Source organism: Oryx dammah, unplaced genomic scaffold (genome assembly GCF_014754425.2).
Source record: "Oryx dammah isolate SB20612 unplaced genomic scaffold, SCBI_Odam_1.1 HiC_scaffold_19, whole genome shotgun sequence".
In the NCBI taxonomy this organism is placed as follows: Eukaryota; Metazoa; Chordata; class Mammalia; order Artiodactyla; family Bovidae; genus Oryx; species Oryx dammah.
This window is the reverse complement of record NW_024070203.1, coordinates 28,901,462-28,927,729: the sequence shown is the minus strand read 5'-3', so window position 1 is coordinate 28,927,729 and position 26,268 is coordinate 28,901,462. Positions and strand designations below refer to the sequence as shown.

At 44.9% G+C, this 26,268-nt stretch overlaps 1 protein-coding gene across 2 annotated transcripts; it reads right to left on the bottom strand.

Annotated features, from left to right (window-relative positions):
- Positions 1 to 985: 985 nt before the first annotated feature.
- Positions 986 to 26,268, bottom strand: DERL1 (derlin 1). 2 transcript variants are annotated; one of them, XM_040261885.1, is made up of 8 exons: positions 25,871 to 26,268; positions 16,237 to 16,348; positions 11,893 to 11,957; positions 10,850 to 10,876; positions 10,224 to 10,319; positions 8,424 to 8,476; positions 6,879 to 6,989; positions 986 to 2,849 (listed from the first exon to the last, which is right to left on the bottom strand). In XM_040261885.1, exons 1-8 carry the CDS (start codon positions 26,021 to 26,023, stop codon positions 2,711 to 2,713), a joined length of 756 nt encoding a protein of 251 aa, XP_040117819.1. In that variant the 5' UTR covers positions 26,024 to 26,268; the 3' UTR covers positions 986 to 2,710. The 2 variants fall into 2 exon arrangements, with proteins under 2 accessions (XP_040117819.1, XP_040117820.1); XM_040261886.1 differs by lacking the exon at positions 25,871 to 26,268 and adding an exon at positions 25,548 to 25,731.

The following is a 26,268-nucleotide window of genomic DNA, read 5'->3' as shown; positions in this document are numbered from 1 at the left end:
CTACTCTGTTGCCGTACACGGCACCTCATCATGGCGGCTGCTCTTACTGTGGAGTACAGGCTCTAGAACACGCAGCTTTCAGTAGTTGCAGCATGTAGGTTCAATAGTTGTGGTTCCTGGGCTCTACACAGCACTATAGAGCACAGGCTCAGTAATTGTGGTGGATGGGTTTAGCTGCTCTGTGGCATGTGGGATCTTCCCTGATCAGGGATGGAACCCATGTCTTCTACACTGGCAGGCAGACTCTTTACCATGAGCCACCAGGGAAGCCCCGTCCTACTTCATTATAATGAAAACCTATAAACCCTGCTTCCAAGAATGAATCCTACAGGTATTTTCCAGCACGTGAACGAATGTGTCGCAATCACAGCAACACACACTGGACACCGAGAGATGACTGGCTACATAAACAACATCCCATCTAAAGAGACAGCAGAACAGCGATACGGAAACTTAAGACAGACGACCATCAAGTTGTATGTTTTAATTTATAGTTTTTACCAATAAAAAGATTAGTTACAAAAAAAGAATCTCTATACAAAATCAGGATTTCTTTTCCCTTTCACAGAGAGAATCCACTATCATGTCTTGCCTTGCCAAAGCAAATCTCAAATAGCTTGCATAGCAGAAATTATTCTGAGAGGTAATCCAGACAAAAATTCATAAGATTATCAGCTTCTTAAATTTGCTTGAAAGGAAGAACATAGTGAACACTTGGCCTTGAAGAATTCTAAACAATACTTGGAACCTTCAGAAATACTGTTGCTCTTGGGCATTTGAGCTGCTGAGAGGGTGTGCAGAAAACTAGCTCACTTACCATGAGATTCTTCTTACACACACACACACACACACACGAGTCTCCACTCTAGCTCACTTACCATGAGATTCTTCTTACACACACACACACACACACACACACACACACACACACAGAGTCTCCACTCCTGGTTGGTGGGTGCTAGGGCGACATAATAGGAAGAAGGGCTTTTAAAATTTCACAAGTAAATTTTATTGTGGCCACAGGTCAACAGCAGAACACGTGACAGCTGGGGTTCATATTCTCCCCATCTCCTGTGTTATCATATAAATTAAATATGGAGAGGTACACGCAAACAAGCCTCATGAAAACTGAGGAGCTGTTTTCAAATCACCATTTCCTAGAATAACACACATCACTGCTTCAGAGTGGGGCAAAAAGCCAGCCTACTAGTGCACAGTGCTTCCTGTACAGAACCACAGGGCCAGTGTTCAGAGCCTTTTTAGTTGGCTGGGAGTATGGCAGCCACTCAGCACTGCTCCTAGCAGTTCACTTTCAGAATAAAAATATAAAACAAGAAAACTGTGGGAAACATCATAGCCTTCAAAATAAAAACTATTTGGTGACAAGCCTAGCTCTGATGGAAAAAGCCCACCTTGGCAGGGGGGCGGGGGGTAGCAGGGAAGACTTGTGGGTGTTGAAGTTGGTCTGATGTACCTTCATGACTCGAAATAAAAAAGCCCTTCAAACACAGATGAGTCTAAAGCCATTACAACCCAGAATTATGGGATTCACTTAGATGTGCTTATAACACCTCCTGAAATAAGATCTACATACAAGGAGCTGCACCCTCCTCACAACTAACTGAAGCATATGGCCATGGGGGCGTAGATGGGGGGCTGGTTTACCCCACCCCCCAAAAAAAAAAAAATTTAAATAGGGTTTAAAGTTCTCCCCTCCACTCTACTCAATAAACGTATACCCAGAATGAGAACAAAGTAGGATCAATGACCAGGTGCCTTTCCACGAGAGCGTCTCCCTGTGGCCAATGTGAGCTAGAGCTTTCTAGCACAACGCACATCCACTACTCTGGGTGCACACAGCGCCTTACACAAGATGCCTGCCCTGGGTTAAACCCAGACCCTGTGAAAGGCTCAACTCCACTAGAGTTTTGATCACTTAACTTAGGATAAAAAAAACGCCTAGCAATGACTCTCATGCCTCATTAATAATGACCTGGAGTCCTCACTGACTCAGCGGTGCTTTTTTTTTTAATCAAAATAGCTGGTGAGGTGGCAAACGGTGACAACTGACAGCAGGTCACGGCAATTCCAAAGGCCAAGGAAGCTCTTTGTCCACTGCTCTGGCTTCTGCCCTAGGGTTACAGTTCTGCCACTGTGAAACGTTGTGAACAGGTCTCTGTGGCCAAGCCATGGCAAAGGTCAATAAATAAAGAGCTGGTCAGAGGCAGAACCATTTCCCAGGCAGACTCCTCTAGCTGGGAATGGGAGGGGTGGAGGAGGGTGGGGGGAAGGTGACGTGTGTGTGAGGAAGAGGTAAGAGCCCATGGACGGGGGTCTGGTGACCCAATGCCAGACACCCAGCTTGCTGCTGGCAGAGTCAGACCTGCCAAAACCCATCACTCAGATGGAAAAGGAAAAAAAGAAATCAAAAAATAATACTACTAATAACGGTAATACGGCCAGTTCTGAAATTTGCACAGTTGATAATTTGTTCTTCTTAGCAATAAGGACTTGAATGAGAATCATGAAACTCGAGGAACACTCTTTTTTTTTTTCCAGGATTTAAAAAACTTGTCTTGTTCTGAAAGACTACATTCAGTGTGGGTCAGATCCAACAGCATCAGCTAGAGCTCAGTGGTGAAGGTCACCCCAAGCTGGGAGGAAACATCATCTGAGTGGAGAGGCTGGTGGCAGGCCGGAGGCCGCTCCTTCACTGATCCCCGAGCCGAAAGCCCTGGCCCCAGTTGTGTCGACCGCCTCCGCCGTTCTGATCGGCCGCTCGCCTCATGCTAGCTGGGGGCACACCAAACCCCGACACCCCTCCTCTTCTGCTGGGTAGCCAACGGTACCTGGAGCAGAGTGGACGAGACACAAAATGAGAGAAAACCACAAAGTCATTTCCACGGAGTTGTCCATCCTTATCTCCCTTCCCAGGGTTTCCGTGGCATCTATTACATCAAGTTACGTTCATCTGTGGCCGCGGAGAGGCTGAGGACAATGTCTCATTTAACTTTGTCTGATGGCTCAGTGGGTAAAGAATTCACCTGCAACGCAGGAGCCACAGGTTTGATCCCTGGGGTGGGAAGATCCCCTGGAGGAGGAAATGGCAACCCCCTCCAGTATTCTTGCCTGGAAAATCCCGTGGACAGAGGAGCCTGGTGGGCTACAGTCCCAAAGTCCTGGTGGACTCCATGCCCTGACCACAGAAGGCACTCACTATTTATGATTTTTTTTTTTAACTAAGGTTTCACACTAACGTCACACTCTAAATTTTTTTTTCCTGATTACAAAAGCAATTTATGTGGAAACAGTTAAATATGGAAACAAAAACGTTAACACCCACAAGCCCAGCAACCAGAAAGAACCATCTATGTAGCATTTTGGTTTATATAAACATGTAGCTAGCTTGCTCAAAGGACCCTAAGTAAATTCAGTTCCAAGGACAAATCCGCAACCACGGCATCTCCATGATGCAACTGGGTTCTTCGCGTCCTTCGAGGGACAGTGGAGAAGGCGGCTTTCTGTCTTGGAGTTTGGGTGTGTTTTCAAGTTCATTCACTGTGTGTCCTCCAACTGCATTCTTTCCATCTCATTGATGGTGGGAAAGCTGAGGCCCAAAAAGGTTAGCTGATTTCCCAACTTACAAATTAATAAATTCAGAGTCACAGAATAGCTAAGAAAGAGTAAACCCAAGACCCTATGTTCTCAGCAGTTTCCCAGCTATTTCCCTTCCTGACTATTAGTCAACTGAGCGTCTATTTTCACCTGCTCCACTCATCAGATCCTGATGGTGTGATTTCTGGCTTGAAGCACAGAGACTGTGGTCTGATAGCCCATTTTAAACCCCTCACGGCACCAAGGGCTTCCCTCGTGGCTCAGATGGTACAGCATCTGCCTGCAATGCGGAAGACCCAGGTTTAATCCCTGGGTTGGGAAGATCCCCTGGAGAACGAAATGGCAACCCACTCCATTACTCTTGCCTGGAAAATTCCATGGATTGAGGAGACTGGTAGGCTACAGTCCATGGGGTCACAAAGAGTCAGACACGACTGAGCGACTTCACTTTCACTTGGCACCAAAAACAAACCACGAGGGGTGACTTTCCCACAGCAGGAAGCCTAAGGAGCTCAACTTTATCATAAGGCATTTCCCTCACACTGGGTACTGCTTGTTTAAAAATGCATCTCATCTTCACAACTGCCCTACAACAGGTACTATTATTACCCCATTTTATAAATGGAAAAACTGAGGCAGAATTGAGTCGCGCTCTTCTGAAGTGACAGGCAGGATTCAAACCCAGGCAGCCTGACTCTGGAGCTCACACCCCACCCCACAGCATATGTAGTGCTTGATTCAGATGACAGCAGTTAGTGGCCAAAGTCCTCATATCTTTACACATCAACCCTGTCAGCTGCACACTCCCTCTCCAGAAAGACAATTAAACCCCTTGTAAAAACAAAAATAACAGAAGAGGCTCTATCTTTTTTTTTTGGCCACACCTCTCAGCATGTGGGGTCTTAGTTACCCAACCAGGGACCGAAGCTCTGCCGCCTGCAGCGCCAGTGCGTTTCTTAACCACTGGGCTGCTAGCGAAGCCCCTGTCTACTTTTCTAAGCAGAAGGCAAAAGAGTGACACATCTTGCTGCTGCTGCTTCTGCTAAGTCGCTTCAGTCGTGTCCGACTCTGTGCGACCCCAGAGACGGCAGCCCACCAGGCTCCCCCGTCCCTGGGATTCTCCAGGCAAGAACTCTGGAGTGGGTTGCCATTTCCTTTTCCAACGCATTTAAGTGAAAAGTGAACGTGAAGTCACTGAGTCGTGTCCGACTCTCAGCGACCCCATGGACTGCCTTAGAATTCTATAATTCACATCTTCCCTTTTCAGCAAATTCAGCTTGATCATTAAATCAACATGTATTTCCAAGCACTGGTTTCCCAACATTCATAACGTTCTGGCACAAATAACATTCCTCCAAAGTATATAATAAATTGGAAGACTTAAAAAAGGCAACACCAGGGCTGTCTTGCTTTGCTTCTGACTCTGAGACAATATGGAAGCCATCGCCACTGCTTAAACAGATAGTGAAATTAAATGCAAGTAATTAGTATAAAAAGATACCCAATTATACATAATCAACAAAGATTTATGATAATTTCAAAGCAGTTACTGCTTCTGTAAGGAGCTACATTTTGTCATCTGATCTTTATGCAAAATTTCACAGAAGGGCTTCCACCAGCAGGGAAAGCTCATGAGGAAGGCAGGCGCCAGTGGGCTGCTGGTTTTGCCACTAGAATCTCATATATGTTGTTGCCCACAACTGAGAAATGTCTCCAAGCCATTAAATCAGAATATGGCCATTTAAAGTAAAATAACCCTTGGCTGCCCCCTAAAGCAACAAGTTTTGTTTTTTTTTTTTTTAAATGATGCATCTGCCATCAGACTTGATAAACCTAGATTAAAAATCCAAGCCTGCTGTTATTGTGTCCTTTGATAATTAGAAAGCAGATTGGTCATCAGGTTTTTTTTTTTTAGCCTGAAGGCAACTCAAGACTCAGACGGGAAACAAGTTTCTTTTCATGCTCTTAATGAAGGGGGGAGAAAAAAACGAAAAAAAAAAGACACACATACACAACAATAGTGTACTTCTCTGTATATTTCACAATGAAGGACTTTCAAATACCTTCCTCTATCCTATGAAAGTGAGGGCAGGGGGAGGCACTCAAGTTTTACTGGCCTCATTGGCCCCTTGGAAGAATGGCAAACTGTAGAACATTAAAATGAGCAAGATGTGAAAAGGGGTTTTATTGCCTTTTTTTTTAAGCTTCTAAGTGCAAGCTATCACCGCATATGCTCGACCAGAGATCAGGAGTGACTGTCAGGCCGGCTGCGACACCAGATGGTGATTTTACTGGTCTCTTCTCCAACAGCCATTTGCTTCCCTCACAAGACAGTCACACTGCTTACACACTGAAGGGTGTCAGCATCTCTGAGTGGGTGGGAGTGTGCATCAGAATCCGGGCACCCCCCCCGCCTCAGCTTCAGGAGTCAGGCTGAGAGAGCTTATATTTACTGAGTACCCACTACTGTGCTGGCGAGGGTGAACCCCACTTCCGGCCATCCTGTGAGACAGGGCCACCCCTCAACTCACAGACTCAAAAGAAAGCTGGGGGGAATTTACTCAGTCACTTTCCCAATATCCAAACTGGTCGATGAGGGGAATGGGACTCCAACCCAAGTCTACCTCCAAACCAAAGCTGGGCCCTCAGCCTTCTCCGTAAGTACACCCTGCAAACACAACAAGCAGCAGGACACAACCCTCCAGTCTTTCATTTTAATGCTGCAAAGTCCTTTAAACGCTCTAGTCTATGATACTAAATATGAAAATGTCTCACACTGCTAACCGATGAACCTGCTCACCCTCTAGCGCCTTCCTCAGCTGAAACCTTGGGTGAAACTGGCACCTCTGGCCCCCTGGCCGCCTGATGCTCACACTGGGGCCACACATGAGCGCCCCGCCCGCTCGACAGAGCCCACAGCTCCCTGTTCTTCTCCTGGAGCCTGGATTCAGGCTCTTGTGTCCTTGACTGTAGGATACCACAGAGGTTACTCTGGAAAGCTGACCTTCACGTTGCAATCCTAAAATAAACACCGCCCTTCTTGAGTTTTCCCATGGCTGACATACAGTCCATTTAGGGGTTTTATAGATAGAAGAAGGCTCCAGGAGAAGAGCGGACCTCAGCCTGGAGTGACCAAGGCAAGTCCCTGGCTGGCTCACCCTTTCTCCATCAGACAAAGAGGGAACTCCTACCCCTCATGGAGTCTTTATTGGGAGGCAGATGACCATAGGGACTGTCAAACGAGAAGGGATAGAAGCACTTACAAAAACTGAGGCGTGGATAGAAAATTCCTCCCCCCCAAGTCCATAGGGTATCTGAACATGAGGAAGAAATAAAGATGTCCGACAAGATTTCCAATTAGCTCGTTGATGACCCTGCAAACAGAGAGCCAAGTGAGTTTTAAGACATTCAAGCAGTAAAGTGAGCCGCAGCAAGTTTTAACTAATAGCAGAGGGAAGAGATCCCTTGAGGCAGCTCATTTCTGGTCCCTGGGAGTCTGTGACAGCTCAACAGTGAGCCCTTGTACAGTCTGAGGGGCACACACATTCTGAATGAGAAGCAAATTCAGTCCTCTTGAACCAATGGTGTCTGGGCTCTTCAAGGCCAGCTGCCTCTCTGACATCTCTTTCAAGCCCCAGCCCATTCTCAAAACATTGTTTTTGCTACTTTCCTGCATCAGGAAGGGGTGGGGGTTAGTTGTAAGCTTCTGAACGCTTTCAGTCACAAACACCATATTTGCAAAACAGGGGTATATTTGAAGGCTGGCAAGAGAGAGTCACAGGAGCAAGGAAGGATGAAAAATGTCTGCTCCTCCTGTTCCTGGAGCCACGGATCACGTCTCCCTCGCCTCTTGTGTCCTCGACTGCAGGACACCACAGAGATCACTCTGAAAAGCTGACCTTCACCTTGTAAACCTAAAATAAACATGGCCCTTCTTCAGTTTTCCCATGGCTGACATACAGGCCACTTCAAGGTTTTACAGATCCACTCCTACTGTTACATATCCTTCTCTGTCTCTGCCTGCAACATCATTCCTGTTAGGGACCGATCATGTCTACAACTGCTCCCAGACCAAAGCCCAGGACTCGCTCTGCTCTAAACAGAGTCTGTTTACCCAACTCATTCCCTTCTGCCTAGGGCTACACAGCGGAAGTCAGAACCCCACAGAGCAAAGACATCATCAGGTTAAGAACTAGTACTATCAAAATCTGTTTTAAAACATTAAAAATATTTTGAAGTATAAGAAATAGGAGTTCTTAGAAGAGCTGCATCTTGAAATCCTCCTTCTGAAATTCTGAATGGATCCTTTCAAGGTTTTCCTAAGCCTCGGGTCTAATTCCAGACTAGAAATTTGACCCCGTTTGGCCCAAACTTTCGTACTATCAAACCACTGACAAAACTTCCCATCTGAGAATCTGTGCATTCTTATGACTGGTGAACAGTTTCCAAGGCGTTTTGGAAATGCCTTAAAAATAAAAACATGAATTTTATGCACAGAGGAGACAGCTCAGATAAAATTAGGTCTATACTTGCTCAATCTGGACAGTGAATCCGGAAATAAATATTTATTCAAAAACACATATATGGAAGCTATCCTATGACAACAAACTAACAGCAACAAAAAACCATTCAGTGTTAAATGTGCTTAAAACCCTGCAATTTTAATCAATTACATCCAAATGAGATTATTTCAAAAGTGTCATCAATGCTGAGAATCTTCAAAGTGTTATAAAGATTAGGGAAGGAACATAAAGAATAATGGAAGTCTTCCAAGGGTTAATTTGAAATTAAATAAATCTATCACTTACGAGCCTCCAATGATATAGTTGAATCCAAGGATAACCCAAGGTAAATAACAAGCCTAGGAGAGAATATACAGAAACATGAATAACTACACCTGCAGAGGATACAGTTGCCAGGGGGCTGAACTGGGTAAGGTTGTCCTGACAAGGGTTTTTATACATCCTTTGGAAAGTCACTGCAAAAATTCCTTAGCTCAATCTAGCATCACTCCTAGTATACTTGAAACTTTCCATCTAAAATTATACTTATTCATATGTTAGCAACTGGAGAGACAGTACGTTGCTCATAGTTTTCAGATGTAATACAGGACCTATTGAATTATAACAAACAGCTTTAGAAAGTAGATGAATGGCCTGTGGATGCTAATAAAAAAATGGTCCATAATAAGATTCACAGGAAGGCTCCAGCCAGCAAATTGTTACCAATCAACTATAAAACAGCTCATTGTTTTGGGTTCTCCTTTTACATATTTCATGGTTACTTTGAATTCTTATCAAATTATACATCAGTATCTTGAACTAATACTCTCCCAAATAAGACAGCTCTCCAGATGCATTCAACATTTGAGCCCCTGTGAAAATTTTATAAACAGCAAACCTCAATTAAGTAGGGTTGGGAGACCAGAAGGGGGAGCTCTCACGTCCTGTTTCATCAGCTGAGCCCAACAGGAAGAAAACAGACTTCTTTCCTTATAAGGATTCAGCCAATGAAAAGCTTTGTTTATCACAGCCCTCCTGACTTCCTTTTCCTCTCTATAAAAGCACTCTCCTACTACCGGGTGCAGGGACCAGGATGTGGCTTGCCATGGCTATAGAAGCTCTCTATCGGTCCCCAGTAAACTCGTCTTGGCTGGAGATATATCTGGCGGCCTATTTACCTGAGGTTAACACCCCTTAACAGAGTCAAGACATTATGCTGCTGTTGCTGCTGCTGCTAAGTCGCTTCAGTAGTGTCGACTCTGTGCGACCCCATGGACGGCGGCCCACCAGGCTCCCCCGTCCCTGGGATTCTCCAGGCAAGAATACTGGAGTGGGTTGCCATTTCCTTCTCCAGTGCATGAAGGTGAAAAGTGAAAGTGAAGTCGCTCAGTCGTGTCCGACTCTTAGCGACCCCATGGACTGCAGCCCACCAGGCTCCTGTGTCCATGGGATTTTCCAGGCAAGAGTACTGGAGTGGGATGCCATTAAGAGCTAAAGGAGTTACAAAAATATCACAAACTGGGAAAGAAAGGGTTGCATATCAATAACTTGAAGGCAGAATGTGGTAAGGACTGTAAGAAGAATACAAAATATTTCAGAAGCCCAAAGGCAAGACCAACTCCAGGCAGGAGAGGAAGAAATATGTTCAGTCACAACTCAGATTAAGAATGGGCAGGATTTACACAAGGAAGAAAATCAAAACGACGTTACAGGTGGAAAATTGTGAGAGGAGGCACAAAGGGAAGTGTTGGGGGGTGGGGGTGGGGGGGCAAAAAACCAATCTGTTACAGCTTAAGTGTAAAATACCTAACAGGGGAATTGATGAGATTTTTAAAGGGAGGGCTCCATCTGAGTATCCTTCCTTCCCTCCCTCCACCACACTCACATCCATGAGATCACTCAGGACACACGCCTGAGGGGCCTGAGGTCCAGAGGGAGTGAGGTCAGCAAAGGAGGCGGGATTGACTCAAGAAACCCAGGGGAGCTGAGGAGGGGAGAAGGGGCCTGCCGATGGTTTACTGCTCTGCAGCGACCTCTGCCGGACATGTCAGAAAGTACATCTCTGGGCGGAAGAGCGAGATTTTTTTTCCAACTAGGTTAGAGTACCTTAAATCGTGTTCCAAACCAAAATGACACAATCATGTCTCGATTCAGCTGGGCCCAGACATAAAGCACTGACATGATCAGAGGAATCATCAGCAACTGCAACAAAAGAAGTGAACATGTAAAGATAAGGCTAAAAACAGAGGCTTAGCGTGAATCCATCTTTTTTTTGTTTTTAACCTCTCTCCTCCAAATAAATTCTCACATGGTTATTCAAAATGCAGAAAAGAAACTCAACTCACCACAATTATAAATTGGCCCTTTTACTTAAACATGCAATGCATGCTTTAAAATCCTCTAATAAAATACAATTACATTATTTGGGATAGATTCAGAAATACCAGGGTCAAGTTCTGTTACTTAAAAAAAGTATGCAAAAAGCTTTACTTTTGGTGTATTCTCAATTAAAAAAAATACACATCCATGTATATGCACATTTCTGGAAAGAAACCAGAAATAAGCAAGGAAAGTAATGATTTAAGTAACTCACGTTAGAATCTTCAAAATACCATGTAATTATTGCAATGTAATGCAACTGAAACTTCTTTTGAAGTTTAAACTTCTGTCGAAGGCCATTAACAATAAATCTGAAACATACGAAAGGGCAAATAGTTTCAAGGGACACTTACCTGCATATCCATTGCTAAGCCAGTAATCTTGGTTCATCAAGTTAAAGATCAGACACAAATACATCATTCCACACCTAATAAAAGTTCATTTCATTCCAGTTTCCAGAAGGAAAAACACTTCTCTATAGTTCAGGTTGCTTAAAACAACCCAGAACACAAAGGTATCTAATCACCGTCACTGTGAGCATGTTATTAGACTTTCCAATGATGAAGAAACTAGAAATCAATTGCTTTGGCCCATGATTCAGTTTGGTCGCTTGTGTCCTCTGTGCTTTGCCACTGCAATTAGCAGATGGAGGGGCCTGTGCCCTGTGAAATAGCTAGTGCTTCTACTCTCATTCAGCGCTCCCCAGCACAGGTGAAGTCCAAAACAAGCTTTTTCTCTTCCCTTAGAGGAAGGGAAAGGGCGTGCAAAGTGCCACACTTTTCAGGCTCTTGGTCAGGTTTCAGTGGACGCTGAGCCCCAGAGCCATTCTGACCTCACCAACTCTGCACCGGGCTGGAGCTGACAAGCCCCTTCTGCCGCACTCACCACCTGGGAAAGTCAGTTGCAAGGCTGCTGACAACCGCGGCCGACATACAGCGAGCAGAGAGGCCCGCCGGGCCCTCACAGAGGGACTGAATTACTGGACGGCACTGAAGTCAGGAAAGGATGCTGGCTATAAATTAGTTTTCTGATAAGGACCGCAGCTTTCAAAAGCTGTCTCATGGCACGGAATCTCTTTGTGCTGCAGTCAACAAGCTGGCACACCCGAGAACACAGAGAACTGGGGATGAGAAGAGGGGACGGTAATAAAACTCAACCAAATGTGGAAAAACCCTACAAAGACAACAGCAAGAGAAGGCATCACTCTGGGGCTATGTGACTTACAGCCACTACTGGAAAGAACTTTAACGATTCTTAATTATTAACTACAGTAAATACAGATGCAAATGACTACCACCGGAAACGTTCTACAGATTACTGCCTATTTCCCCAAACCTAAAAAAAAAAGAAAACAAAACTGGTTATTTCTGGCCCCAAATAACAGATGAAAGGATACCACAATGCAAATCCAGTTGAAGAGGAGCATGAATAAATAGTCTGCTGGCCTCCCATCAAAAGCTCCTGGAAACAAAAATAAGTCAAATGTCATGGTTCGGAATTTCAGAACAAAGAAACTTCAATGTTGAGAAATACTTCAAAAAACTATAGAGGAAGTAAAAACATGAGAATATTTTTAAATCACTCCTCAGAAGCAAAAGAACATTTTTTTAAAACCTAAAACCACGTCTGCAGTAAAGCCCTGAAGTAAAGTCACCCAGGTTATCATGGCTAATCTGTGCCCTCTTGACTGAATTCCAGTCCGTTACATACTCTGCTTGACTGGCAGGAGCCAGGAGAGATCCAAAGGGAGGACAGTGCAGTCACAGCTACTGCGAAGCCCCTCACAGCCTGCTTGCTGAACTTTCCTTCTCAGCTCTCATCACGAGATGGAGGTGCATTTGTGATTGCCTGGTTCATCCCTTCTTCACCCATTTGCCCGTAAGCTCTGTCAGGAGGAATCACGTCCATACTGCCTACCGTTGTGACTCCTCCCCACGAGGCTGTACTTACACACACTACCTCTCGGTCCAGCACTGGGCTTACTGAGACGATTCAGTCTCCACCTTCCAGGAGCTCACACTCTAGCAAAGGACAACGATGGTGGGGAGTGGAGAGTAGCGGAAAGTCACACCTTTCCGCAGCCTTGATTCTTCCTCCTCCTCCCCCAAGTGAGGGAGGAGGAGAAGACCTATACCCCCTTTTTACAGACAAGGAAGTACAGCTACCTGACCAAAGCCACCTGGCTTTTAGAAGCAGAGTGAAGTCTAACCATTAGTTAAGGGTTCTTTCCACTACACCACGTCCTAGGCTCTGTCTTATTACTAGGCTGAAAAATGGACATGAGCCCCGCTTTCCCTTCTGAGGATGGTCCTCACGCCTCCCGCTGGCAGACTAGGAGAGGGGCAGAGGAAAGAATCGAAAGAGGTCAAGGTCTCTCTATCTCGGCCACTTCCCCTCCCCTCCACATCCCATCATATAAAAATAACCCTAACAAGCTAAAAAAATACAAGAAACTAGTGAACATAACCGAAGAGAAGCAGACTCGCCGAGGCAGAGGACAAACTGGTGGTCACTAGTTGTGGGGGGCAACAGGGAGCTGAGGGGCAGAAGGCACATGCTACTCGGTGCAAAACAGGCTCGAGGGGACACTGTGCAACATGGGAAATGCAGCCAATACTTTCTAATAACTGTAAATGGAAACCAGCCAGTAAAACCTACCATTTTTTAAGTGAAAGTGAAGTCGCTCAGTCATGTCCGACTCTTTGCGACCCCGTGGACTGTAGCCCACCAGGCTCCTCTGTCCATGGGATTCTCCAGGCCAGAATACTGGAGTGGGTTGCCATTTCCTTCTCCAGGGGATCTTCCCAACCCAGGGATCGAACCCAGGTCTCCTCCATTGCAGGCAGACGCTTTAACCTCTCAGCTACCAGGGAAAAAATTCGGGCTTCCCTTGTGATCCAACAGTAAGGAATCTGCCTGCCACCGCAGGAGACACTGGTTAGATCCCTGGTCTGGGAAGATCCCACGTGCCGTGGAGCAACTAAGCCTGTGCCACAACCACTGAGCCCACATGCTCTAGGCCCGTGGACTGCGACAAGAGAAGCCACCGCAATGAGAAGTCCACGCACCACAACGATGTTGCCCCTGCTCACTGCAACTAGAGAAAGCCCAAGCGCAGCTATGAGTACTCACCGCAGCCAATAAACAGACAAAAATAAAGTAACAACAACAACCTAACAAGTATCAGAAAGGCAGAAAGAAACTCTACCTAAAAGAAACTAGATTTCAGGCAAAAGTCGCTTCTCTTTTCCTTATCCACCTCCCACCCCACCTCAAAGGCACACTCTAGCCACAGTTTGAAGGATGCTTAATGGGAGGGGATCAGGATGATGTATCTATCAGAGCTGAAACTCTTCACAAAATCTCTAAATTCTAGAAACAGCTGTGCTTCTTTTGCTGTGGTTTTGGCTTTGTGATTTCTAAGGATTCTTTAGATTGAATATTTAAAATACTGTAATTACATAAACTACAGTACTGTATTATTTGGCAAGCTTGCAACTGGAAATTTACAAATTAACTGGTCCTCAAATTGCAGTCTTCTAGTTTCACATCAGAATCCTTATAAACCAGCCAACACTGCTAGATACTTAAAATAGCCAAGCAGGAAAAAATGCAGGTGGCAAACATTTTGTCGCAATGTTATCTTGAAAACTGTATGGTGGAAGGCAGACGGGGGTCAGTAAACTAGGTTCCAGTCCTAGCTGTGTTTCTCAAACAGCTTTGTACCACCTCTCCAGACCATTGTTTTCTTGTCTGTGAATTGAGAGGGTTAAATCAAAAGATCTCAAAAGTTCCTCTCTACATGAATGCTTGTATAGCATTATTCATAACTGCAAAGAAGAGAAAACAACTCAAATGTCCATCAACTTATGAATGGAACAACAAAATGTGGTAAATCCATACAACAGCATCTTAACTTGGCAATAAGAAGAAATGAAGAGGGACTTCCCTCGTGGTCTAGAGAAGACTGGACTCCCAATTAAGACTCGGCACTCCCAATGCAGGGAGCTCCGGTTCCATCCCTGGTTGGAGAACCAGATCCCACATGGCACAACTAAAGATCTCGAATGCTGCAACTAACCCAGTATAGCCAGGTAAATATTTTTTTAAAATAATTTTTTAAAATAAAAAAAAAGGAATGAAGTGCTAATCATAAATACTACATGGAAGAACCTTGAAAACACCATGTTAAGTGAAAGAAGCCAGTCATACAAGAGACTGCCAATTATATGATTCCATTTATAAGAAAAGAGGCAGAACACAGGTGAGTGGTTGCCTGAGGGCTGCAGCAGGGTCGGGGAAATGAGACTGAACAGAAATGGGGAACGGCTACAGTGATGAAATGTTCTAAAATGGATTACAGCAATGCCTGCACAGCTCTGTGAGTATCCACTGAGTTATACACCTTAAATGGGTGGAACTATATGGTATATGAATTACAGACCAATAAAGTTGTTTTTAAAAATGCCTCTCAGGGGACTTCCCTGGTGGTCTAGTGGTTGAGAATTTGCCTTCCAATTTGAGGGACATGGGTTCGATTCCTGGTCAGGGAACTAAGATCTTACATGCTGTGGGGCAAATAAGTCCACGTTCCGCAGCTAAGACCCAACACAGCCAAAATAAATATATTTTTTTTAATGCCTCTAAGGACTTCCCGGGCAATCCAGTGGTTAAGACTCCACGGTTCCAATGCAGGGGACCTGGGTTCAGTCCCTGGTTGGCGGACTAAGATCCCACATGCCACGCAGTATGGCAAAAAATAAATAAATCCTAGCTGTATATTTTTTAAAAGTTGAGTGTTTCCTCATGACTGATTTATGTCTGCTGCTACTGCTAAATCGCTTCAGTCATGTCCGACTCTGTACGAACCCATAGATGGCAGCCCACCAGGCTCCCCCGTCCCTGGGATTCTCCAGACGAGAACACTGGAGTGGGTTGCCATTTCCTTCTCCAATGCATGAAAGTGAAAAGTGAAAGTGAAGTCATTCAGTCATGTCCGACTCTTAGCGACCCCATGGACTGCAGCCTACCAGGCTCCTCCGTCCATGGGATTTTCCAGGCAAGAGTACTGGAGTGGGTTTCCATTGCCTTCTCTGATTTATGTCAATGTATGGCAAAAATCACAATATTATAAAGTAATTAGCCTCCAATTAAAATAAACAAATTAATTTTTTTTTAAAGTTGAGTGTTTCACTTAAAGTAGTGTTTTTCAACACCAATTTAGGAGATGTATACACTTCAGCCCAACTGTGCCTTAAAAAACAGGGATTGCCATGTGACAGAAATGAAGGAGATGTCACAATAAGTGAGAGGTATACCACCTTGCCACACAGGATATGAACAAAATGTGGAAACTTCTGCCCTTGTATCTCTGTCACCTATAAAATGGTGACGCTGCTGCTGACACCCCACACGATGCTCCTGTGGGGATTAAAAATCAAACAATCTAAGTGCCTTGTAGAGTCCTGGCACAGTTACTACTTACTGAAAGTTTACATCATTATGCCATTTCTTTTTTTTTTTGGCCATACTGCGTGGCTTGTGGGATCTTAGTTCCCTGACCAGGGATTGAACCTGGGCCCCCAGCAATGAAAGTGCTCACTCCTAGACACTGGACCACCAGGAAGTCCTGAGTCATTTCTTTATATATGCTAACTGCCCTCAAAATTCCTCTACTACATAAATACACGGATTAGCAAAACAGACAAAAACAACACTTAAACAAACCAGGATGACATACCTGTTTCCAGTCGAGTAGAGTACTGATATAAGAAGTACAAATTGACCAAATAAAGAAATCCAGTGCCTGGGCCCACAGGGAAGTAAAAGGTAGCAGTGATTGGCCTCCAAATCTGTCCAGACCAAAACAAAACACAGCTGTTAGTTTCTCTAAGCTGAGGTTTTTTTTTCTCTTTTAACAAAATTAACCCTTGCAAAACATTCTCCTCACTGACAAGAGCTATCATCAATATAATTTAAGAAAACAACTGAAGAAAAGTTTCATCAGCTACAGTCCCATCAACCTGCAAGTCCATGGAGTTAAGATGGCATCATTTAACAAACAATAAATACTTCTAGACAAATTGAAAACAATCAATACAACAGAAGTATATGGCTAATCCTTATTAGGATCAGGCTTACAGCTATGCCTATCACAAATGAATTACAGGGCACTTCCCTGGTGGTCCAGCAGTTAAGAATCTGCGCTTCCACTGAAGGGGGCATGGATCCAATCCCTGGTTGGGGGAACTAAGATCCCAAATGTGAGCTGCATGCTAAGAGTTTCAGTCGTGTCCGACACTTGTGACCCCCTGGACTGCAGCCCGCCAGGCTCTTCTGTCCATGGGATTCTCCAAGCAAGAATACTGGAGTGGGGTGCCATGCCCTCCTCCAGGGGATCTACCCAACCCAGCGTCTCTCACATCTCCTGCATTAATTAGCAGGTGGGTTCTTTACCACTCACGCCACCGGAAGCCCAAGATTCCGAATACTGTGGCCAAAAAAAAAAAAAAAAAAAAAAATTTTAAACGGAATTACAGTGTCAGGACTTCCCTGGTGGCCCAGTGGGTAAGACCCCAAGCTCTCAATGCAGTCCAAGTACTCAACTCTGAGTGACAGTCGCTCAGTCATGTCCAGCTCTTTGCAACCCCATGGACTACACAGTCCATGGAATTCTCCAGGCCAGAATACTAGAGCAGATAGCCTTTCCTTTCTCCAGAGGATCTGCTCAACCCAGGGACTGAACCCAGCTCTCCTGCATTGCAGGCAGATTCTTTACTAGCTGAGCAAGGAAAGCCCAAGAATACTGGAGTGGGTAGCCTACCCTTTCTCTAGCAGATCTTCCAGACCCAGGAATCAAACCGGGGTCTCTTGCATTGCAGGCAGATTCGTTACCAACTGAGCTATCAGGGAAGCCTGTAAATAACATTTTGTATTTTATTCTTGTCTAATTTACTGGCTAACACCTCCAGAACATCAAATGGTAGTGGTTGAAGATGGCAGCCTTCCCAGACTTTTGGAAAAGCCATCATAACGCTGGCTTTTGGCTTGACAGCTGTGTGTCTTACTGCATGAGTATGAACGCTGGGGTCCTTACATCAAGGAGGTCTCAATAATGGGGAGCCTGTTCAAAGAAGCAAGAGTGGGCACAAGGAAGGGAACTTTGGTCTCAGAAAAATGAGTACAAACTCTCAAAGAACTGTGAGAGTACAATAAATGAATGGGTACGGCTAATAATCTGGGTGTGGCTAGAACAGAGGGCATTTGTCATGGGGCCTGGCCAGGCATGGCTGGCAGGTCACATTCTCCAAGTACAGGGCTGTAACCCTCTGAGCTTCATTCCCAGTGGGGGAAAATGCACTTTTCATACAGTGAAAAGTCACTTTCCAGCAACCCTGTGCTTAAACCAGTAAAACAACGGAGGTTAAAATTCATCTGGGTTTGTTCACAATTTTATCACAGAAACGGAACAGTTAGACGGAAAGAGCCCTGGAAATGATTTGAAAAGACAAGAGATTTCAGCCAGGGCTTACATGTTATCACTCTTCAGCCGCAGTTTCCATTGTAAAAGAGGAATGACATCCTCATTGGTTTTATCCATTTTGGTCAATGGTTTAAAAAAAATAATAATGTGCTATTGTGTTCATGTGCATTCAAGAGGTGGATTTTATAGATGAGGCAACAGGATGAAAAAAGGTTAAGCAATAGCTAATAACTGGTAGAACTAAGAAAAGTTTGTCCCAGACAGCCAGACTCTGGAGTTTATGACACTAAGCTCCTATTTTTACAACGCCTCTCACAAGTGACATCATTATTATGAGGTATAATTAAAACTGGTAAAAATTTTCAGTACTACTATACTGCTTGTAGAATCCTCAAATGAACTAAGAGCAAGCCCACAAATTCACACTCTCTGCTTCAGAAAAACACTGGGGGTAAAAGGCCAGAAGCAAGTGAGCTGTGGCCTTGGCTCTTAGGAACCTGTGGGGCCTTGGAAATGTCTCGACCTTTGAGTCTGCATCTTCATCTACTCTGTGACATTTGTCTTTGACTCTCTCCTTCCTTGACTCAGATTTTGTCAAAGCTTGCAATTAAGAAAGTAGATGAAAAAAGTGCTTTACCAAAAAAAAAAAAAAAAGTGTGGGTGTACTATCATTACAATATCTTTTAAAAGACACGTGCTGACCTGGTTTTTACAAATTCCCATTTTAATCTACCCCCACATTCTTCTACGTTACTCGAGGCCTGATTTTGGAAAAGACACCTCCAGGTTTTTCTGACTACATTTTTCATTAACACTGACGACACGACACTATTCTTAGCCACTGTGTGCACCTGTGCCTTGGAAATCAGCAACTGTCAAAATACTGTACTTTTTTTCCCAGTTCATTAAGCTTACCCTTGAGTTATACTTGCTCTCACTGACCTAAGGGACTTGGAATTATCTTTATATTACTTTAAAATTATAATATGAAAACACCAGGAGATAGTTCATCATTTCAGGACACAATGTAATATATTTTTGAAATTCCCGTTGAACAACGTAGCCAACTAAATGCTGTCCTCTCCTCTAATGGGTATGGAGACAGTTAGTATAAGGAAATGGCTTTATTTTCAGGGCTAGGAGTGGTAAAGGCACTTTTTCGACCCTAGAAAGCCTGCACTGATCCCCTGATCCCTAAGACGCAGCCAGAGGCAGTGCAAAGGGCATGGGATTTACAGGCAAGCATCTTATTTTAACTCTGTGGAAACCCCAAGGCAGGAAGCATCACCACTCACCTTTTCAAGAGGAAAGCTAGGCCCCTCATTAGAGTTGAGGTATCATGCCCAGAGTTCCTCACTTAACGAGGGCAAGAAACCCACATGCTCCCTGGCATAGAGGCCTTCAAAGAAACACCAGACACTGTTCATCAGCGTCAGCTACTGGTCCAGCAACTTCTGATGAGTGTTTAGTTCAACTATGCTCGAATGAAAATCTCCCAAACAACGTGCCAATGTGCTACTGAAAACATTACAAATGCCATCCAGAGCCTAGGGTAGTTTTTTGTTTTTGTTTTTTTAACTATCAGAAACAAAAAATTGTCTGCAACAGTAAGGACTGGTTGATTAGGAGTTAAAAAAAAAAAAATTCTACATGGGTCATCACGTAGGTAAGAAAGAAGAGCACCCATGTGCCAAATGCTGGTATTAGCAAATTCCAGCTTTTCCTTTTTTGGGGCGGGGGGAGGCGGGGGAAAGGGGATGGGGAAGGGAACACTAGACAGGCAAGAAAAACAAATGAAAGGCACTCAATTTCAATTGTGGACTTTAAACTAGCTACAGCGGTCATCAATTCTACTCCTAGGTATACATGTATACTTATGTTCACCAAGAAGTGTCCACTGTTCATCCTAGCCAAAGCCAGAACTCCCCCCAAAACCCTGTTACCAGAAGAAAGGGTAAATAAACGGTGGTGTGTTCACACAAGGGAACAATATAAGAGTGAGCAGTCTGTAAGCATGCACAACAATGTGGGTGACTCTCAAACTGCTGAAAAGAGGCTAGACACACAAAAATAAATATTTATGTAATTTCATTTATGGACAAGTTAAGAAAAAACCATCTACAGCATCAAAAGTGAAGACAGTAGTTACCCCTGGAGATGAGAGTGACCAGAAGGGAGCAGTCGGAAGGTTTTGGGGGATGCTGGCAATATTCTGTGTCTTGATCTGGTTGCTAGCTACAAGGCAATTATTTTACATATATATATGAAAGTGAAAGTCGCTCAGTTGTGTCCGACTCTTTGGGACCCCATGGACTGAGTGGGTAGCCTTTCCCTTCTCCAGGGAATCTTCCCAACCCAGGGAATGAATCCAGGTCTCCCACATAGCAGGCAGATTTTTTTTTACCAGCTGAGCCACCAGGGAAGCCCATATATACACGTATATCCTGCTTGTATACTGTAACTCAACAAAAAGTTTTAAAATGGAGCTGTGAGCTAATGGGTAACCTTAGCTACAGACCACGGCAGAACCGTGTAATGTGGAGAGCACTGCAAAGGAAAGATTTAAAAACTGTACATACCAGAACACTTGCCACTAAACTTCTAAATCCAAACCCTGAAGCTGCTTCTATGCTCAGCCCCCAGACCAAGTTTATTCCCCTTCCAGTTGTGTGTATACATAATGCTTCCCCAACAAACTCAGGTGTCAATCCGCTACGCTTGCTGTCATCAGGCTAAATGCAATATCGTGAGCAAAAGCCTGGCAAATATGCTACCAGGCCTGAACACCGACTTGGCTGGTGCCAGGTCTTATTATTCCTGGAAACAAATTAAGAAAAATTGAGAGTTCGTATCTTCTCATTTCCAGTCAGGATGCTTTTAACAGGACCAAAAGAACAGGAAAATAACTCAGCATTACACAGTTACATTTCAATTACAGATTAAAATTAGAATATTACTGCTCAAGGAGAGAAGGCAGCAAAGGGAGAAATTGGCTAATAAAAATAGGCACTATTTTTTAATCGATTATCCACCAGACTATTTACTGGGCACCTCACAAACATTTTTCCGTGTTTTTATATAAGAGAGGCATGAAGTAGATAACATTTTTCCTCGAACTGAAGATAATCATTTTTGTTTCCAAAATTAGGATGTGCCTTATAATCAATACATTCATTTAGTGTAATTTGTACTTTCCTACTCTTCCAAAAACTATTAGAGGAGCATGTCATAATCAATGGAGTGACAACAGAGTTAACTTATAAATTATCCCCACTTTCAGTGAAGAGAGGGCTTCCCCTGGTGGCTCAGACAGTAAAGAGTCTGCGTGCAATGTGGGAGACCCAGGTTCGATCCCTGGGTCGGAAGATCTCCTAGAGAAGGAAATGGCAATCTACTCCAGAATTCTTGCCTGGGGAATCCTGGCAAGGACATCCTGGCAATTCCCTTGCCACCAGGATTCCAGGATCCTGGTGGGCTATATAATCCATGGGGGGTCACAGAGTCGGACACGACTGAGAGACTAACACACTTTCAGTGAAGAAACCGATACTCAAAGAGGACAAACAGCTTTCCTGGGGGCATGCCACTAGCAAGGGGGTTGAGCCAGGCCTGGGGACCATGACTCAACTGCTTGAAATCCACAGTCTTTCTACCCTCACAGAGAAGGAACAATAACTTGCTATGCCTGGTTAGAAAGAAATCATGCTCAAAAATGTTTTGTTAAATACTTCACTCTGTATTTTGGTAGATATGCAAAGGAGTTAAGAGAACTATCTGAAACTCACCAAAATAAAAACTGAAACGGCAGCTGTCTATCAGCTGGGATAACACTGACCTCAGGATGACTGTGGGGGCTCAACGAGGTAAACTATGAAGAAGCCAACACAGATGTAAGGCGGTGATGTTATTTTGCCCAAAGAAATGAAACATCCCCGTGCAGGGAGCCCTGAAAGACACTTCAGAAACCACAAGGGCAGCAGCAAATTGCCATCTCTCTTCCAGTTAATCAGGGACCAATATGGAGCCATTTCATCCCTGTGGACTAGCTGATTGATGGGTGTGAGATGTGAAGGATGAAGAACTGTGGACAACAGTACAGTGAGTCTTAACACATACCTACCCCTTTCCATCTACCCAGACTAAGAAACCGACGTTACAAATGTCAGAGTTCCAAACCAACAAGCTTCTCACAGGAAACCCACGGATAAGGAGGAAAAGTAGCCTTTCTCACTTCCAACATGAATTCACAATTTTAAATCGACCATCCCCAAGTTGTTCAAAGATGCAGCTTTTGAAGAAAAAAATGAGCCTCTTGCAGAAAGCACATCACACACTGTTTGCCTCCATCCATCAGTCTCTCAGATGTGGTGTTTCCTTCAACTGCTTCAGCTGAAATGAGCTCCTCCAGGTGGGTCTGCAAGCTAAACTTGTTCAGAAAGAGCAGGAGTCAGAGCAGCAGAAAGAAAGGACAGATACTGGTCTCTCCACACCTGGGCAGTCAGCGTACGGTCCTGCCTCCTGCTGCCAACAGCTTCCCCCGTTTCTCAGGATAACAAGCCCACAAGAAATAACCCAAGGAAGGTGGGAAAACTATGCAAAGTGTGACATGAACGATGACCTTTCTGATCAGTTCACCGTTTTTAACATTATACACCTGGAATCTATTAGAGGGCTTCCCAGATGGCGCTAGTGGTAAAGAACCCACCTACCAACGCAGAAGAGGAGCCTGGTGGGCTACAGTCCATGCAGAGTCGGACACAACTGAAGCGACCTGGCACAGTCTATTAGAAAGACTTGCTTTTCCTAAGCTGACTACAGGAGTAACCAAGGTTTTGCAAGGAGAGCCAAAGAGCCAGTTTTGACTAGGCCCTTCTCATTTAGGCCCATTTACTATTTACGATCATTTATGACCGCTGCACATTACCTAACATGCCACTGGGCACAAAGTGCACAGCATTCACCCAGGCAACAAACATTTCACCAAAACAAATAGAAAAGAATATGCAATTCTGGCTGCACACTCAGATTATCCTCTAATACCCAACTGCCTTACTGAACTTCACCCAGATGCCTACAGGATCTTTAGACTTACTATGGCCAGAATATAACTCTTTATCATACCCTCCTCCACCCCCAAAACTCGGCCTCCCTAAACATTCCCAATCTCAGAAAAGAGCTCCACCAGCGACTCAGTTGCTCCTGTGAAAACAGTGACCTCTTCGAGACCTGCTTCTTCACCCATTCACCCTTTACATCCATGAGGCTGCAATCCTGCCCACTCCAACTCCAAACCTATCCACTTCTATCTCTGAGACACCCTGATCCAAATCACCATCTTTCTTGCATTCTAACTTATCTCTCTGGTCCTGTTACCTAGCCCTCCCTTGCCACCTTTCACAACACCAAGTCCATCCCACAGAGCTGTTTAGTCGCTAAGTTGTGTCTGACTCTCTTGTGACCCAAGGGACTGTAGCCTGCCAGGCTCCTTTGTCCATGGGATTTTCCTGGCAAGAATACTGGAGTGGGATGCCCCTTCCTTCTCCAGGCAATCTTCCTGATGAAGGGATCGAATCCTGCATTGCAGGCAGATTCTTTACTGTTGAGCCACTAGGGCCTCCCCTCACCCCCTAAAGAGTAGCCAAGAGAATATTTCAGTCCTTTACTCAAAAGGCTCTGCCTTTCTAGTGCCTTCAAATTAAAGTTCAACCACAAAGCCCCAGCCTACTTTTCCATCTTTGCTTTATTGTACTTACCCCCGGCTATCTCTCTGTCCTCCCTACTAATCCTCATCCCTCCCACTGACTCTGCACTAACCATTCAGTCTTTTTCCTGATTCTAATTCCTGCCTCTAAGCCTTTCACTTATTTTTTCTTCTTCTTGCAAAGACTGTCTCCAGAGCCACATCGTCCCAAAACTGGCTCATCTTTCAGATTTCAGTTCAAATATACTCTCTGAGGCCTTTCTAGAATACTCTATCAAAGTCACCATCGCATGCCTCTCTCTTATTTTCTTCCTGTTCACTGTTGTACCCCTAGTGCCCAGCACTGGTTCCATGCATTCAACCAATAAGTAAACACTTGCTATGTGCCAAACACGGATCCAGGTAACAGAGTGGTACATAAGACAAGTGGTGCTTGTGGAGTTTTATTCTCTGAAGGAAAGCAGGCTGACGGACATCAAGGAGTGATATGCAGCAAGAAAAATTATCGGTAAAGGAGACAGACTGAAGGAGAGACACTATTTTAGGGCAATCATAAATGCCAATAAGGTGGCATTTGGGCAGACTTGAAGGAGGTAAAGAGGTAAACTATGTTTATCGTACTCAAGCAGAGAAACATCATGTGCAAATGTCCTGAGGAGGGATGGCGTTAGGTGCTGAAGAAACAGGAAAGATCCCACTGTGGAACCTAATGTACAAGGTGAAGAGTAGGAGGAGATGAGCTCAGAGAGGCAGTAGGGGGCCTTGCAGGCCCAAGGATTGAACTTTACTCAATCAGTTCAGAAGACATTAAAAGAATCTGGGCAGAAGACTGACAGGACATGGATTTATGTTTTAAAAGGATCACTCTAACTGTCTAGAGTTAAAACTGAAAGGAACCAGGCTGGTATGATAATGGCTTGCAACAGAGAATAAAAAGGGACTGCATTCTGGATATTTGTGTAAAGTAAACAGAATTTGCTAACAGACTGTGGGATGTGAGAGAAGTCAAAGATGACTCCATGACTATTAGCTTGAGCTCCTATAAAAATGGAGTTGCTATTAACTTCTAGGGGAAAGGGTATAGTGTTGGACACATTAAGTGTGTGATGTCTGTTAGTCATCTAAGTAGTCATTTCAAGTATATGGTTGGGCGTACAAGTCTGGAAGTGAGACAGATCTGGACTGAAAGTATGTACATTTGTATTTGAGAAACTCCAGCTTTTAGAAATGATTTAAAGCCATGAACTAAACGAGATCACCTGCAGCTAGGGAGAATATAGGAAAGAGGGCCTGGGGTACACCACAGTATTTAAAGATCAGGAAGATGAGGAACCAGCAAAGAAAACTAAGAAATAGCCAGTGAAGAGAGAGAAGACTAGAGAGTTACCCACAGTCCAAACAATGTGTTGAAATTAATGTCAGATCTTAGTATCCGACCTGCACTGATTAAAGATTTAAATCACAGAATCCGGTGAATAAAGATAAACCTCCAGAAAACTAATATTCGCTTACTAGGAATATTACCCTGGACTGTTTCCTTAATGCTTTAAAAAAAAAAAAAAAAAGATTCCATTTCTGGAGCAATTTACTCTTTACTCGGTCCTTCATAAATTCAACTACGACCTGCCAGATACTAAGGACTTGGGAGACACACAAACAGACTCACTCTTTGCACCTCGGACTTTCAAATCACTCCTGCCGGGAAGAAACTTAATTAACATAAAAAGAACTCGACCGGTGGTTGAGCAAGGCGACGTCCACATGCCACCCACGTGGATGGCAGAGCGAGGTCGGAGGGCAAGTGCTCCAGGTGGCCCCAGCCTGCCACTCACTGGCGTCCCACAGATCCACAACTTAGCAGTCTTACCTTCCCAGTGGAGCCTTCTGGGAGCCCAGAGGGCGGGGAGCACAATCTTAAGAGAAGGACAAAATCAGTCCCTTCCCACCGGGCCAAACCCTGGAGCCTCCGTGTCTCCAGCAATCCAGGCCGAAGCTCGGACGCTTTGGCAAAGCAGTCCACCCGTCCGTCCACCCGACCCCCGGACCAAAGGACCCCGCCCTAAACCGCGGGAGCCTCTGCACTACAAATCCCACCAGGCACCGCGCGTCCGCAACCGGCCAGTCTACGCTCCGCCGCGGCGGGGCCACCTGGGGTCTGTAGGCGCCACTTGCCCCGTTGTCGGTCAGTACCTGAAAGCGATAGAGGAAGGCTTCGGGCCAGAGGAAGAAATAGGCCGGGCTGATGAGACCGAGTTTGCCGACTAAGGGCACCGCGACGGTGGCGGCGAACCAATAGCGCGTGATGGTCGGGATGCTCCTAAACCAGTCCCCGATGTCCGACATCTTCGTCTCTTCGGTGGCCGGGATGCGCACAGCCGCCCGACTCCCCGTCCCGGCCCCCTCACGACGCGGCCTGCTCTGCGAGTGGAAAATGTCCAGGCGGAAGCCGCCCCAGCCCCCGGTGCAGAAGGCGGGGACCGGCGGACGTGGCGCCACCGAATTCGGACCAGCAAGGGAGAGTTCGGCCGCGAAACTTCCCCTTCCGGCGGCCGCCGACGAAGTTGACCAGAAGCCCCGCCGCTTAAAGG

Coding starts and splice junctions, on each gene's coding strand:
- DERL1 (XM_040261885.1), bottom strand. CDS start 26,023: ATGTCGGACATCGGGGACTGGTTTAGGAGCATCCCGACCATCACGCGC. Junction 16,349..25,870: donor CCTTCCTCTATCGCTTTCAG/GTACTGACCGAC, acceptor TGGTCTGGACAG/ATTTGGAGGCCAATCACTGC. Junction 2,850..6,878: donor CTATCCACGCCTCAGTTTTT/GTAAGTGCTTCT, acceptor ACTCTGCTCCAG/GTACCGTTGGCTACCCAGCA.